General features: G+C 43.1%; 2 protein-coding genes and 1 long non-coding RNA gene across 7 annotated transcripts in view; 1 reads left to right on the top strand and 2 right to left on the bottom strand.

Moving 5' to 3' along the window:
• Positions 1-2,176, bottom strand: part of Setd5 (SET domain containing 5) — a 75,079-nt gene extending 72,903 nt beyond the window's left edge. For 3 of the 5 annotated variants that reach the window (XM_021164226.2, XM_029478742.1, XM_029478741.1), the window contains exon 1: positions 1,775-2,174. The gene's annotated coding sequence lies outside the window, so the exon portion shown is untranslated. Of the gene's footprint in view, positions 1-1,774 lie in introns of all 5 variants that reach the window. The other 2 variants (XM_021164228.2, XM_021164230.2) reach the window with 1 other exon arrangement.
• A 67-nt stretch (positions 2,177-2,243) lies between these two features.
• Positions 2,244-9,164, top strand: LOC110296227. The gene is made up of 2 exons (XR_002378163.1): positions 2,244-2,420; positions 8,141-9,164. It is a non-coding gene; the product is annotated as an uncharacterized LOC110296227 (long non-coding RNA).
• A 2,101-nt stretch (positions 9,165-11,265) lies between these two features.
• Thumpd3 (THUMP domain containing 3) overlaps positions 11,266-16,402 on the bottom strand; it is a 22,835-nt gene continuing 17,698 nt past the window's right edge. The window contains exons 6-10 of the mRNA XM_021164140.2: positions 14,504-14,597; positions 13,853-13,968; positions 12,658-12,768; positions 12,152-12,275; positions 11,266-11,868 (exon numbers count right to left, since the gene is read on the bottom strand). Coding sequence (XP_021019799.1) covers positions 11,716-11,868; positions 12,152-12,275; positions 12,658-12,768; positions 13,853-13,968; positions 14,504-14,597 — 598 coding nt within the window. The 3' untranslated portion in view covers positions 11,266-11,715. The remainder of the gene's footprint in view (positions 11,869-12,151; positions 12,276-12,657; positions 12,769-13,852; positions 13,969-14,503; positions 14,598-16,402) is intronic.

Genomic DNA, 16,402 nt, shown 5'->3' with positions numbered 1-16,402 from the left:
ACGCTGGAAGGATTGGAACTATGCTTTTAGAAAGGAACAATTCTAAGGTCACTTTTAAATTGAGGTCTTTGATTTGAAAAATCAACAAATACCAAATTCCAAATATTCGTTTTAATTAAACCAGCAATGTGGATGTAAGCATTAAGTTTTAGTTTTAAAAAGGTCAATTTTCCAGCTAGGAACAAGAGCCTTGGGTCATGTCCTACCAAAGAACATAACCCAATATTCTACACATGACAATCTGAATAACCTTAAAGCCTCTAATCCCATAACAGGCCACAAATTCTGGCCAGAGAACTAATGATCCTCCTGAGAAAACTGGAAGAAATCCAGGGAAAAGAAATTCCTGTGTCCTCCAAACTCAGAAATCTCTAATTATGTCAGTATTCTCTGCTTAAGTCCTAGGTCAGATTGCACACATCAAAATAACCTCTTAAAGCTTTCCTCCTAGCGACCTAAACCATTATTAATATCAAATTAACCATCAAAACACTTTCCTCTCAATATGCTGCACACAAACCTCCTCCTGGAACCTCCTCCATCTGGATCCTCCCCAATCAAAAGTATAGGTATTTAACATATAAGCAAGGAAGTAATGTAAACATGACCTTGGTCACAAATATGTCATCTAAAAACAATTTAGTCAAGGTATGGAGGAAATTCGAGAACCCTGAATCTTTTTAAGTATTTTGAGCACAGGAACAATTGGCAAAAGGAATCCAGGTATAGACAAAACCCAGAGCCCAGAGCTCTGGGCGAGAAATGAGTTGCTGGTGAAGATGTTACACAAGTAACATGAGAAAGCAGAAAATGCAGGTCATCCACGCACCCCTGACCCAGACCAGCAGGGCGGGCTGCAGCATCAGTACACAGGAGAAAGATCCCTTATTCCTAAGAATGAGAAAGGCAAAGGCGCCCGATAGAATAAATTAGCATAGAAGGGGCTTTCCCAGGAGTTGAAACTTTCCTTCAGAGCGATTCACCTACTAAAACCAGGGCTTTTGCCCACTACCATTTACCTAGGATCTTGGCTTGCACGGATTCATAGGGGCATATCCCTCCCCCTCTTCTTTAGAGTCGTTCTTAAAAGATCGCTCTCCACGCCCTAGGCAGGGAAAACGACAAAATCTGGCTCAATTCCAGGCTAGAACCCTACAAATTCAACAGGGATATCGCAAGGATACTGGGGCATACGCCACAGGGAGTCCAAGAATGTGAGGTGGGGGTGGCGAAGGTAATGTCTTTGGTGTGGGAAAAGCAGCAGCCATCTGAGATAGCAACTGGAAGACCAGAGGAGAGGCGTTCAGGAAGATTATGGAGAGGAAGGCTGGGCCCCCACGAGCGACCAGAGTTGTCACAAGGCCGCAAGAACAGGGGAGGTGGGGGGCTCAGGGACAGAAAAAAAAGTATGTGTATTTTGAGAGCAGGGTTGGGAGGCCTCTCCTGAAAAGGGTATAAACGTGGAGTAGGCAATACCCAGGCAAAAAGGGGAGACCAGAGTAGGGGGAGGGGAAGAGTCCTGACCCAGGGAAGACATTAAAAAGGTAGTGGGGTCGACTAGATTAAGGGGAGCCTTTCTCTCTGGGCAAGAGGGGTGCAATGGTGTGTAAAGGTAGCCGAGAAGACGAAAAGGGCAAGCATCTTCCTGCTACCAGCCTGGGGAGGCCCAGGCCCACGACCCCGAGGAGAGGGAACGCAGGGAGACTGAGGTGACCCTTCTTTCCCCCGGGGCCCGGTCGTGTGGTTCGGTGTCTCTTTTCTGTTAGACCCTTACCTTGACCCAGGCGCTGCCGGGGCCTGGGCCCGGGCTGCGGCGCACGGCACTCCCGGGAGGCAGCGAGACTCGAGTTAGGCCCAACGCGGCGCCACGGCGTTTCCTGGCCGGGAATGGCCCGTACCCGTGAGGTGGGGGTGGGGGGCAGAAAAGGCGGAGCGAGCCCGAGGCGGGGAGGGGGAGGGCCAGGGGCGGAGGGGGGCCGGCACTACTGTGTTGGCGGACTGGCGGGACTAGGGCTGCGTGAGTCTCTGAGCGCAGGCGGGCGGCGGCCGCCCCTCCCCCGGCGGCGGCAGCGGCGGCAGCGGCGGCAGCTCACTCAGCCCGCTGCCCGAGCGGAAACGCCACTGACCGCACGGGGATTCCCAGTGCCGGCGCCAGGGGCACGCGGGACACGCCCCCTCCCGCCGCGCCATTGGCCTCTCCGCCCACCGCCCCACACTTATTGGCCGGCGCGCCGCCAATCAGCGGAGGCTGCCGGGGCCGCCTAAAGAAGAGGCTGTGCTCTGGGGCTCCGGCTCCTCAGAGAGCCTCGGCTAGGTAGGGGATCGGGACTCTGGCGGGAGGGCGGCTCGGTGCGTTTGCGGGGACGGACGGCCGCGGCAGGCCCTCCGAGCGTGGTGGAGCCGCTCTGTGAGACAGCCGGGTACGAGTCGTGACGCTGGAAGGGGCAAGCGGGTGGTGGGCAGGAATGCGGTCCGCCCTGCAGCAACCGGAGGGGGAGGGAGAAGGGAGCGGAATAGTCTCCACCGGACGCGGCCATGGCTGGGAGGGGGGCGGAGGAGCGCTTCCGGTCGACGTCTCGTCGCTGATTGGCTTCTTTTCCTCCCGCCGTGTGTGAAAACACAAATGGCGTGTTTTGGTTGGCGTGAGGCGCCTGTCAGTTAACGGCCGCCGGAGTGCGCAGCCGCCGGCAGCCTCGCTCTGCCCACTGGGTGGGGCGGGAGGTAGGTGGGGTGAGGCGAGCTGGACGTGCGGGCGCGGTCGGCCTCTGGCGGGGCGGGGGAGGGGAGGGAGGGTCAGCGAAAGTAGCTCGCGCGCGAGCGGCCGCCCACCCTCCCCTTCCTCTGGGGGAGTCGTTTTACCCGCCGCCGGCCGGGCCTCGTCGTCTGATTGGCTATCGGGGCCCAGAAAACTGGCCCTTGCCATTGGCCCGCGTTCGTGCAAGTTGAGTCCATCCGCCGGCCGGCGGGGGCGGCGAGGAGGCGCTCCCAGGTTCCGGCCCTCCCCTCGGCCCCGCGCCGCAGAGTCTGGCCCCGCGCCCCTGCGCAACGTGGCAGGAAGCGCGCGCTGGGGGCGGGGACGGGCAGTAGGACTGAGCGGCGGCGGGGCGGGTGCAAGCACGTTTCCGACTTGAGTTGCCCCAAGAGGGGCATGCTGAGCCAGACCTCCATCGCGCACTCGGGGGAGTGGAGGGAAGGAGCGAGGGCTCAGTTGGGCTGTTTTGGAGGCAGGAAGCACTTGCTCTCCCAAAGTCGCTCCGAGTTGTTATCAGTAAGGGAGCTGCAGTGGAGTAGGCGGGGAGAAGGCCGCACCCTTCTCCGGAGGGGGGAGGGGAGTGTTGCAATACCTTTCTGGGAGTTCTCTGCTGCCTCCTGGCTTCTGAGGACCGCCCTGGGCCTGGAAGAATCCCTTCCCCCTCTTCCCTCGTGATCTGCTGCAACTCGAGTCTTTCTAGAAGATGGGCGGGAGTCTTCTGGGCAGGCTTAAAGGCTAACCTGGGGTGTGGGCGTTGTCCTGCAGGGGAATTGAACAGGTGTAAAATTGGAGGGACAAGGCTTCCCACAGATTTTCGGTTTTGTCGGGAAGTATTTTAATAGGGGCAAATAAGGAAAATGGGAGGCTAGGTAGTCATCTGGGCTTTTATGCAGCAAAACTACAGGTTATTATTGCTTGTGATCCGCCTCGGAGTATTTTTCACCGAGGTAAAGACCTGCTCACCCGAGTTTAATACTCTCCCGCTTGAGATCCTTACTACAGTATGAAATTACAGTGTCGCGAGTTAGTATATATAAGCAGAATTTTAAGCATTTTTAAAGAGCCCAGTACTTCATATCCATTTCTCCCGCTCCTTCTGCAGCCTTATCAAAAGGTATTTTAGAACACTCATTTTAGCCCCATTTTCATTTAGTATACTGGCTTATCCAACCCCTAGACAGAGCATTGGCATTCTCCCTTTCCTGATCTTAGAAGTCTGATGACTCATGAAACCAGACAGATTAGGTACATACACCACAAATTGAGGCTGTAGCTGGGGCCTCAACACTGCAGTTCTTTTATAACTCCTTAGTACTTTTTGTTGATTCTTTGCCTTGATCCTTGATTTTCAGTGTCTATCACCACCCCCCTCAGGTGGTGTTCCACATTTGGGCCTATTCACAGTCCAGGGAGTTTTACAACAATAGATGTATTGAGAATCCAACCTAAAGCTTAACTTTCCACTCTCATGAATGCCTCTCTCCTTTTTCTCCATTTATAAACTGAGCTATTAACTATTAATGGTTTCCAGGTGGATGTCTCCTCCCCCAATATTACCTGATGTATCTTACATATTGCTAGACTGAGATTTTAAGACATTAAAAGGTATATTTCATTATTGAGCCACATAGTATTGATTACTGCTTACTAAAATTTTGTCATTGTACACATCTGTAAAAGGTGGTTCCTTCTGAAATGCAAAGTTCAGGTGTTTGTTGTCTTTCCTGACCTAAGGTCTTGTGAGCTTGTATTTTTTTCTATTTAAGCAGTGCTTTCTCTTGGACTGGCTTGACTCATGGCACTCTTCATGTTATTGCTGGTCTAAATGTGATTTTGCCAAGCTTCTTCAGGACCTATAATTTTGCTTGACTTGTAGCCAGACACAAGTAAAATGATTAAGCAACAAATGTATTTGAGAAGCTTGGTTTTTAGGTTGTTGTGTTGTGTGTGCTTGTGCTCTATAATAATACTATCCAGGGGCTGGAGAGGTGACTCGGAGTTTAAGAGCACAGACTGCTCTTCCACAAGTCCCGAGTTCAATTCCCAGCAACCATCTGTAATGGGATCTGATGCCCTCTTCTGGTGTGTCTGAAGACCACAACAGTGTATTCACATTAAATAAATTAATCCTTTTTCTTTTTTTTTTTTTTTTTTTTAAAGAGAATACTGTCCAGTAGAATTTACTATAGTAATGAAATACTTTGCGTTTGTTCCAATATGGTAGCCAATAATCAAATTACTCTTTAAGCACTGGAAATGTTACCAAGGAACTAATTTTTATTTGAGTAACTATGGACAGAGGAGCCATAACTGCAGACTTGTGGGATACAGAAGACCAATGCAGACTTTAATGTTTTTTCTCTTACACTAAGCAATAAAGAAATAAAAATTGAACCTCTGGTATCCTATTTGTTTAAGCTGCTGGTTTTACAACTTTTGTGCTTCATCTATACTAAGCTGAAAGCTAAGTCTGCAGCCATTACTAAACATGAAAGCAAGTACTGATAATTTTGGATTTCAAAAACTTAGGGCCAGAGTTTAGCCACCCAGGGGTGGTGCACGCCTTTATGCCTTTAACCCCAGCACTCTGGAGGCAGAGACAGGCAGATCTCTGAGTTTGAGCCCAGCCTGGTCTACACATCGAGTTCTATCTAGGATAGCCAGGAATACACACAGAAACGGGGGGGCGGGGGGGGGGCTGAGATTTCATAAAATTGTAATTGAAGCATTCCTTAGTGAGCCACCATGGAATGTGGCTAAATCCGTCTACCTTTCTGTTGAGATTTGGGTATTATTTTTTCTGTCTCTGCTGTTGGTTGGGTCTTTTGACACTGTGGGCTTTCTTTAAAGCCTCCTTCCTGCCATGTGGTCTCTTGTTTCCTACTGTCTAACTTCCCATGGCTTAAATGGCATGGCTTTTTGCCTTCTAAGGGCAGCTGCTGAGATTTGCAGCCTGATTTCCCGGGTGGGGTTGGGAATTCTTTCAAACACTAAAATTGTCCTTTAATTTTTTTTTTTAAATAGTTATGAGGAGTGAGGTGGGACTAATATTAAATGAGTCCCTCCCCTATAAAAGAGCTATTAAGGCGTTTTGTCTTCTACTTAACATTTTTTTTTTTAATATGGTATCTTTAGAACCAAGGGTCTTAGAGCTTTAGTATACAGAAACTATTGCATTGCTTAATTGGATTTTCTAGTTTCAAATCTAGAGAATCCAAATTCTGCACAGCTAAAGTCAAATTAAAAATTTCTGTCTTTTCATGTTAATTTGCTTACTGTGAATATAAAAATGATAGCTTTTCCTGAGGCAGGGTCTCACTAGGTATCTCTGCCTGATCTGCAACAAGATATGTAGACTAAAGTTCTGCCTGCTTTTGTCTCCTGAATACTGAGGTTAAAAGTTGACTAGTACTAACAGCTCAGCCTGAACTGTTTTTCTTCCTTCTTAAACAACCAAACAATAACAAACCCAGAGTGAAAGGGAAAAACAAAATGTAGTAATACTTTTGGAACTTGCAGGTCAGATTCTTTTATAGGGGACACATTAAGGGGGCTTGGGTGATAATTGATAAAATGTGTTTCAAGTGATGAAAACTTAAATTATTATCACTGCAACCTACTTTTTTAAAAAAGCCAGGCCTATTAGAGCAAGCTTAAGGGATCCCTAGGACTTGCTGAGCACACAAGCCTAGTTACTTAGCAGGCTCCTGGTGAGTGAGAGCATATTTCAAAAACCAAGGCAGACAACTAAGAAACTAGTTAAGGTTGCCTGTCTTTAAACCATCTGCATACACACAGGGAGATTAAAATATTCCAAATAATATTTCATTCACGTTTTCCCCCATCAAATTGGGACGTGGATTTCCCCAGTGAATAGGCAGAGTTGGAAACTAAACAAATGTTGGTTTTGTGATTTGTGAAATTGTTTTCAAGTAATAGTTAAAGCCCATGAGATACAGAACAAAGCTGCTATTTTGAGGTCTCTTGGTTTATACTCAGAAGCACTTCTTTGGGTTTCCCTGCACTAACCATTGCAGCTATCCTGATCCTGTGCTAGGCTTACCTTAGGCTGATTATTGTTCAAATAAACTTAAGTTTCCTGCCAGGTGATGCCATATGATTTTATTTATCAAGGCAAAACATGTTATATATGTTAAACATTTGTACTTAATGTGAAAGTTAGGTCTTTGTGGGTTTGATTTTTAATTTTCAAAACCTGAGCTAAATAAGGCATTTTCACATGTCTTACGTTTGGTGGAACTGTATAATTGTGGTTTGCAACTGTTGGTGTAGAATGACAATTGGACACAAGGGCAAGACTCTAGCAACCCTACCTATAGAGCACTTTGCTGGGTCACAAGTCTAGGAGTCAAGCATTTCACCTTGAAGTTGAGACGTTTTGTTAGTGTATACTAAGTTTATATGTTGGAGGACATGTTTATCCAGAAGATATTCAGGACTATTTTTGACTGGGCTAAGGAATTGATTCTGATTAGCACTGTTAGTGAGCATTGAGTGGCCTTTAGGTTTGAATTGGAGTTACTTGTATTTCTCAAGTAATGCTGGCCTTTTTTAAAAAGCCCTTGTTCTTTATCACCCTGTTTTCTACATAATTTTTGTTCAAAGAAATACTTGTTTGGATCTCCTTTTGGCAATAGTAGCATGTTTTCAAGCCTTTTTTTTTTGTTTGGTTGGTTGGTTGGTTGGTTTTTCGAGACAGGGTTTCTCTGTATAGCCTGGCTGTCCTGGAACTCACTTTGTAGACCAGGCTGGCCTCGAACTCAGAAATCCGCCTGCCTCTGCCTCCTGAGTGCTGGGATTAAAGGCGTGCACCACCACACCTGGCTTCAAGCCATATTTATAAAGTTGGATATTTTGTTATATAACCAATACTAACTCCACTGGGTGGATTTTTAATTCAGTCAGTAGTCTTAATTGGTCTTTATTGGCCCTTCATTAAAATCTACTGTTCACTCTAACAGAGGCTGTTGGTACCAGTGGCACTTAAGCAACTTCCCAGGGATATACTAGCAGATTAAGGGTCAGGGATAGAAACTAGTCTAGTGTTTTGTATACCTACCAGCTTTATACTACCTTGTTCTGATAGAAATATTATTTTAGGACATCTAGAGTGTACTATAAGGTTGATGGTAAGCTTATAAGGAACTTGAAAGTCGAGTAACTACTCCATTTCTCTGAGGGGAGAATTAAAATTTTTGACCAAGTGTTGTTGAGCCACTGAGAATGGTCTCAGAACATAACTTCTTAAGGAACCTTCCCAGATTGCCCCAACCCTGCACCACATTTGGTCCTGCTTGAACGTTGCCATGGCTCTTAAAGTCTTAATTAAGAATAGTAATTGTGTAATTATTGTTTTTCCTCCTTTAGATCATTCCTTGAGGACAGGACAGTGCTTGTTTAAGGCTATATTTCTGCTGTCTGAGCAGCAACAGGTCTTCGAGATCAACATGATTTTCATAATCCCAAGATGTTGCCATTTATGTTCTCAGAAGCAAGCAGAGGCACCATGGTCAGTGACAGTAATGTCACTGTGTTAAATGTTGCTATGCAGTTTGGATTTTTCTAAGGTAGTTTAGATAGCACATATGTGTTCTGTATGAATTAAACTCTTTAAGTTACACCTTCTATAATCCATGCAATGTGTTATGCAATTACCATTTTTAAGTATTATAGCTTTCTTTGTACATGAGGATAAAGGTGTTTGTCATAAAATGTTTTGAACATTTCCCCAAAGTTCCAAATTATAAAACTACAACGTTAGAAGTTATTTATGAACGATGGTTGTAGTTTCATGCTTTTAAGATGCTTAATTGTTCAATTAACACCATTTGTGTTATATATCTGACATGTAGAAGTGTTTGTCCAGAAACTTTTAAGAAATGTATACTGTTTAGAGAGTTTAATATAGCATGTCTTTTGCAACATACTAACTTTTGTGTTGGTGCGAGCAATATTGTGTAGTCATTTTGAAAGGAGTCATTTCAATGAGTGTCTGATTGTTTTGAATGTTATTGAACATTTTAAATGCAGACTTGTTCGTGTTTTAGAAAGCAAAACTGTCAGAAGCTTTGAACTAAAAATTAAAAAGCTGAAGTATTTCAGAAGGGAAACAAGCAACTTGCTGTATTAGTTGAAGGAAAATATAATAGCTAAGAAAATTTAAAACCATATAGTTGACATTGCTGAATATCTGGCAGATGAACAGAAATATTCAGTGGTTCTTTTGAGCAATATAACAGCTTGTTATATTAAATTTTTTCCCACAGATATAAGCTCTATAACTCATAAATGTTACAAATGGATGAAGCTTACAAACATGGCTTGACTTGTCACTGTGCTTGTTTTATTTATGTGAAAGCTTGGCAATAAACCTATGTCCTAAATAGTCAAACTGTGGAATGACTTTTTAATCTATTGGTTTGTATAGAACAGTTATGCTGCCATTTGCCCTAATGGTGAAAGAAAAAGTGGGGAGTGCCTTGGCACTGTTCATTTGTGGTGTGAACCAAAGAGGGGGGCATGCACTTACACTTCAAAACATCCTTTTGAAAGACTGACAAGTTTGGGTCTTCACAGTTGGAATTGGGCATCCCTTTTGTCAGGAAGGGAGGGAGGCTGGCCTGTTACGCTGACAAGTGTGATTAAATTCAAACTTTGAGGTAAATTGGAAGAACTTGTACATTGTTAGGAGTGTGACAATTTGGACTCTTAATGATTTGGTCATACAAAATGAACCTGGACCAACTTCTGGAAGATGTATATAATAACTCCATGTTACATTGATTTCACCTGACCAATACTTATCCCTTATCAATTAAATACAGAAGATGACAGCCATCTGGGCCTTTTAACCCAGAAATTTAGTTTCAAACTCCTAGGTTAGTGTTCTCACTGAGCTACATATCCTGATCTAGTCTTGAAAATAGGACCACCATCACCCCCCAATAATCTCAAATAAGATTTTTTAGGAATAGGTAAGATTAGAAAGTTTTAAATTTTGAGAAATGGCTTCTCTAGAAAGCTGTACATGGTGAACACTGAATGACTCCTAAAGAGCCTAGAAAACTGGTACTGAGCACACTGGACTGAGAGGTTTTACTTGAGAAAAGTATGTATTGCTTTAAGTGGGTCACAGAAGGCAGGTAGGAAGAACTTGGGCTGAAACTGGTGTCTTAAGTGGCTAACATCTTCACAACTGATGAGCAAGAACTTTATCCTGATGCAAAAACCATCCAAACAAACAAACAAAATAGTGAAAGGTGGCAGTGGATCCCAGGCTGCTCTAGAGGAGGACTTGACCTCACATCCCATCACCCACACCAGATAGCTCATAGACTGCCAATTAACACCAGCTTCTAGCCTCCACAGGCACCTGCACTGGTACACATGCTTTCACACAAACACAATAAGAAGCCTTCCACCTGGCTGGCATGGTATTGCATATCTTTAATTCCCAACACTGGGAGGCAGAGGCCAGCCAGGGCTATGTGACAAAACCTTGTCTAGAGGAGAAACTTCATAGCTTATTTCCTATTCACGTAACCAGATTAGCAAAATTTACCAGCCAGAGATGAAGCTAACAGTGTCCACTATATTTGCAGTGTCTTAAGTCAATGTTTTAATTATACTTAATAGAATTAGAGCCATGGTGAACCAAGTACAAACCTGGTGTATTAACTTGAGAACTTAGCATAAAAAGTAGTTCATTTGTTCAGTAAATATTAAATGCTTGCTGGCAAAGATTATGTCAGGAACTTGGTAAATGGTGATGAAACAAACAATCATAGTTGTTCTGTGATCACCTTGGTTTGAGGTAAAAGTGGTTCCTTTGATCAAGGATGGAATTTTAAGTTTATGTTCAATCAATAATGTAATATTTTGTGATTGCAAAATTGCCTATCTAGGGTATAAAATCTTTAAAATTTACATAATACCAGTTCATTCTCCAGTTAGTAGTTCCAAAAAGCCACTGACTATGGTGCCAATGTGGATTCTGTTCTCAAAGGAAGTACTGTCTGTGCCCTTTATTCTAATAGAAACATCACACTGAAAATCTAAGCTGAAAGAAGTCAGACTTTTCCTAAATAAATAACTTTCCATAAAGCTCAAACAGGGATTACTTTTAGGAGGCACTGTTAAGGAACTGATAAGTAATGAGGTTACTTATATAATGATAGTCCCATAGGACTATCTGAAGAAAAATCAGTACAACTCGAAAACAGAACAACCAGCTAGGCAGGAATAACAGGGCTCCCAAGTCAGGAGGTCCATCCAACACCCTCTTCTGTTGAGGGCACCAGACCTACATGAGTATACAAACAGGGAGGTGGGTGATTTTAACTCTCTTGAGGTTGGTAAATCTTTGTCCTGAGTAAGCAGTACAGTGTACAGTTTACATTTTCATTTAAAGATACATTAGCTCCCTCTACGCCCTAAGACTGACAGGCACTTTGGGGGTGGGGAGGGCTTTGGAAAATAACGCTTCCATATACTAAAAGAGAAATTTCTTTAATTAGGCTTGTTGGTTCCATACCTTATCTACTGATGTTTCTACTACTTAGTAATATCTTATTATAATAGTCACACAAGCATCTTTGCTCTGTTTAGGTTGTCTATTTATTTTAAGGCAGATGATAAACTGTAGATCTTAAGGGATGCTTCTGTTTCTGAGATGAGACAAAGAATTTAGACCATAGAACAGTAGGTTGCACAAGCAATAGAATATGGCCTAAAGTGTTCTGACACTTAGAAGCCAAGCAGTGTAGGCTTCTTAAGAAATACCATTACAATCACCTTGCTAAAAATCTAATCATTCTGGAGTGGTCAAGCAGTGTAACCTGTACTGTAAGTTACTTTTCTGCTATTTTTCTTCCAAAGCAAGTTCTTTATGCTGATATTTCCAGTGTTAGGAACTACAAATATTATTGTCTTCATTCTTTTCTTTACCAAGGAGGGTCTCTTCCTTCATCTTGATCTGAAGGATGAACAAAGGCTTGAGCAGTGCGCTTTAGAAGATAAACTGCAGCATGAAGGCCCCCGATGTTCACCCAGACTGTATGGACCTTTCGCCACACATGTCCCATTCCAGATAAGGCCTGGCACACACAAAAAGCATAAGTCATTAGGCTACCAGTCTGCTTCTAAAACAACCTAATATCTTCCCACTTAAATGCTATGAGTGGTGGGTTGGAAAGTTGACTCAGTAGAGCACTTGCTGTTTTTAGAGAGGACCTGGGTTCAGTTTCTGATACATTGTGGCTTACAACTATAACTCCAGTTCTAGGGGGTCCATCCAACATCCTCTTCTGTTGAGGGCACCAAATAAATGTATTGTGTACAAACAGGGAGGTGAGTGATTTTAACTCTCATGTATAGTACCTTGGTAAAACATTTCTTGTCCTGAGTAAGCAGTACAGCTCTGCCTGTCCCTGGTCTACAGACACGGCTCATTTCCCGAAGGCAAGCTGGATATAGATTCCAATTTCTCTTCTTGGATCCCATCCTATAAAAGAAGGTCAAGTTTAAACGATTGCAAAAGGTAAATAGGTAGTTTCTTACATGAGACAAGAACAAATCTAAGGTGTGAAGAAGTCATCTTTTACAGGCCAGAGCCTCTATTCTATGCCAGTGAAGGAAACTGTTAGTCAAGTGTTTATAGAGTTTTCTATCAGAGCACTTTTTTTTTAAACAACTGCAACTTAGCTTACTGAAGACAAACCACGAGTAGAAATCCAAGAAGCAAGTGCTCCTTGGCCTGCAGTGTGGGATAGGCCCATGTAATGTACGATGAGTGGAGTGAATTATGGTGTGGTTTTCTGACTAAGACAGGACAATAACAGGTAAACTCATGGTATTTATTTAAAAAAGAAGAATCCAATTTCTACCTTTTTCCAAATGGCATATCTGTTACAATAATATCCACAGAAGCAGTTCTCAGTGGGAGGTTGCAGATATCCCACTGAACAGCATCAATGGGCAAACCCCAGGATGTTTTTCTGTGGAGACAAAGGTAAGATATTTCAATATATTTTCCCAAGCTAATGAGATGGCTCAGCAAATGGTACTGGCCATTAAGTCTCATGACCTGAGCTTGATCCTCAGGGACCATGTGTTACAAGGAGAGACCTAAATCCTTCAGTTGGACTTCTATCTTCTACCCTCATGTCCACACACAAATAAATACAATATAAAACATTCTGCAGTCTGAATTTCTAAAGGTTGTTTTTCTAAAAAGAAATGTTAAAGTAATATAGGAAGAAATATGTCCATAACTGAAATACAAGTTTTTTAAATGGTTAAGACTGGTTTTCAAAGGATGTATGGTTAAGAAAATACCAGGGAAAATGAGCGTACATGTAAAAAAGTGTCTAAAAGGCCAGAGAAATGACCCAGCTGGCAAAGGCGTCTGCCCTAAGCCAGACAAAAGGAATTTGATTCACAGGGAGGAGGAGAGACCCAACTCTCACTAGTCATCCTCTGACTTCCACACCATGACACAGCTCCATAGCACTCTCAGGCCCCCACACATACACAGATAGAAACAGAAACCTAATCCAACAGCCTTCAGAAGCAAAGCAATTGGAGGATTAAACAGGCCATGGCTACTAGTATAGATAACCAGTAATTTAGAAGTTATGGTAATGGCTTTCATGCTTCTTTCAACTCACATTGTTCTAAATAATTAATTTGGTTTTTCAAGGCAGGGTTTCTCTGTGTAGTTCTGGCTGTCCTGGAACTCACTCTGTAGACCAGGCTGGCCTTGAACTCAGATCCATCTGCCTCTGCCTCTGGAAAAAAGGCACATGCGTGCCTTTTCTAAATAACAAAACCTATACCATACTGTACTGTTTTGGGAAAAGACAAAAAAAATAATGAACAAAAAAGGAGAAATAACATTTCAATAAAGTATGGAAATAGTTAAAGTAATTACAAATGTCTTTCAATAAATTAGATGGTGACTTCTCATACTGTTCATTTGGTTATAATGATACCATAAAGCACTGGGGGTGAATAACAATTCCAAGTCAGTAGGGAGAGAGACTTGAAAAGATGCAAGGCAATCATTGAAGTTAAACTTACCCATCTTTAATCTGGCTCTTAGTCAATAGAGATGAGATGTTATTTGCTGCTCTGTTCACTGCCAGTGGGTTGTTGTCCCCAGCAATATGGTAACAGTGAGACCACTCAGTAGCCCCCTATGAGACAGGAGTGTTGGTTAAACATGCCACAAGAGAAAAGGGGAAAAGTCACTATGGCCAACTCTCGGTAACATGGCAATCCGTGCCATTCATTTCCTTGCCAGAAATGTCCTCCCTGTTCTTCTGCCTACTGAACTTTCACCCACTAGAAATGTGGCTCCAATGTCATCCACTATGACATCAATGTCAGCGCTAGAAGCACTTTGTACACCTCTGTTGCTGACTTAGCCCATTTGAAACTATGTCTATCACCTCTGCCTTCCAAGTAATCCAGCAATTCCTTCCAGATAGGTCTAGTATTTCCTTCCTACCCGGCAATGGCTGGCACATATAAGGGACTGCATTCTCTTAATTAACATGATTTTTAAAAATTTACCAAACTAACCAGACCTGTGCTGTCTTGGATTGTGAGTTTAGCTTTTAAAAGATAACCACATTTCTGAAAAGATTTTGTAGTTAAGTAAAAAATGTCAGCAGCATGTAAATGCCAAGCAGTGACATATTTGTGAAACAAAGTGACATACGATGGTACTGTTTCTGCCACAAAGACATGCATGCATGAATACAGCACTTCATAACTATTTTGCCCTTTAGGACCCTTTAGGATGATGACATTCTGGTCTATTCTATAATGACGGCAAACAAAAGCAATGTCCAAGTATGCCATAAACTGGGTGTGCAGGGATACAGAAAGAACTCACAGGCATGATCTGTGCTTGCCAACCTTTTTTTTTTTTAATTATTATTTTAATGTTTAACCCAGTATGGATTTCCTACCTTGGGCTACATCTACAGTACTTCTAAATCTCAGTGTCTTCTAGGACAGGTATTAGATACTTTAATGGGCACATCTGTACACAGACCCTTCAGTTTCCATCATGACTCAGCTGAAGTTTCTACACTGGTACTCTCATGCCTACTTTTATGTGGAAATGGCTCAGTCTGGTTTCCCCACCCCACCCCTTTTATTCTGATGTCTACTTTGATTGTGTGTTTCTTCATCATGGTCAGTTTACCTGCCATTTCACAGGTAAGTCATGGTTTAATGATGGAGAACTACAGTTTGGTTTCCAGAATTCTTTTTTTTTTTTTTTTAATTACATATTTTCCTCAATTACATTTCCAATGCTATCCCAAAAGTCCCCCATACCGCCCCCCACTTCCCTACCCTCCCATTCCCATTCTTTTGGCCCTGGCATTCCCCTATATTGGGGCATATAAAGTTTGCAAGTCCAATGGGCCTCTCTTTCCAGTGATGGCCGACTAGGCCATCTTTCGATACATATGCAGCTAGAGACAAGAGCTCCGGGGTACTGGTTAGTTCATCTTGTTGTTCCGACTATAGGGTTGCAGATCCCTTTAGCTCCTTGGGTACTTTCTCTAGCTTCTCCATTGGGAGCCCTGTGATACATCCAATAGCTGACTGTGAGCATCCACTCCTGTGTTTGCTAGGCCCCTGCATAGTCTCACAAGAGACACAGAATTCTTGACTATACTAACTCAGCTCCTGTTCAGATCTCAAGAAGTAGTCACTCACTAGCCACCGCTAGTGGGACATTCAAACTATGTGCATTTTCCTCTTGGATTTTAACTCCCAATCAAAGTTAGACCATAGATTTCCTAATTACACTGGATTATTTTTTCCCTTTGTGGGTTGCTTTGGGCTTGCTCATCTGTCCAATTTCTGCCCGCTCAACACAATCTGTGGTACTTCTGTGAAGTTTCTTTTCCCTGGCTTTTGGTATAGTCTGGAACATTTCACTGCGTTAAACACAAAAACTTGAAATGACTTTACAGTGAGCTCCTGTATGGTCCCTTACACAGGTGTTGTGGTTCAATCTTGAAAGCTCTCTACCTACAAGATCCCTTTTTCACTGTGTATTGTGGCTCATGCCGAATACCAGCACTTGGGGGAGGCTCAGGTAGGACTACCATGAATTCAAGGTGAGCCTGTGCTACATACAAGACCTTGCCTCAAAAGGATTAAAAAAAAAGAAGAAGAAAACAAAGAGAAAAACATCTTCCCATTTCTTATTTTGCCTTCTGTAATGTTTTGTTTTGTTTTTGTTTTTGTGACTGGCTTTCTCTGTGCAGCTCTGACTGTCCTGGAACTCACAAGAGATCTGCCTGCCCCTGCCTCTCGAGTACTGGGATAAATGTATATGCCACCACCACCACCTAGTACCTTCTGTAGTTTTTTGAGTGTTGTAGCAATTCTGAAAATTATTGATGGTCACTGGGTATGTAGCCTTGTTAGATTTCCTAAAATACATTTAAAAAAAGAAAAAAAGGTCAAACGGCCAGGTAGTTTGTGCCCTAGAGGAGATGGGTGAATCCCTGTGAGTTTGAGGACGGCCAGGGCTACATAATAAGACCCCCATCTCAAAACAAACATAAAGAATACTTAAAGGTATTCTTTTTTTTTTTTTTT

Source organism: Mus caroli, chromosome 6 (assembly GCF_900094665.2).
Source record: "Mus caroli chromosome 6, CAROLI_EIJ_v1.1, whole genome shotgun sequence".
Taxonomy (NCBI): Eukaryota; Metazoa; Chordata; class Mammalia; order Rodentia; family Muridae; genus Mus; species Mus caroli.
The sequence above is the reverse complement of the archived record's forward strand: the minus strand, read 5'-3'. Positions and strand labels throughout refer to the sequence as shown.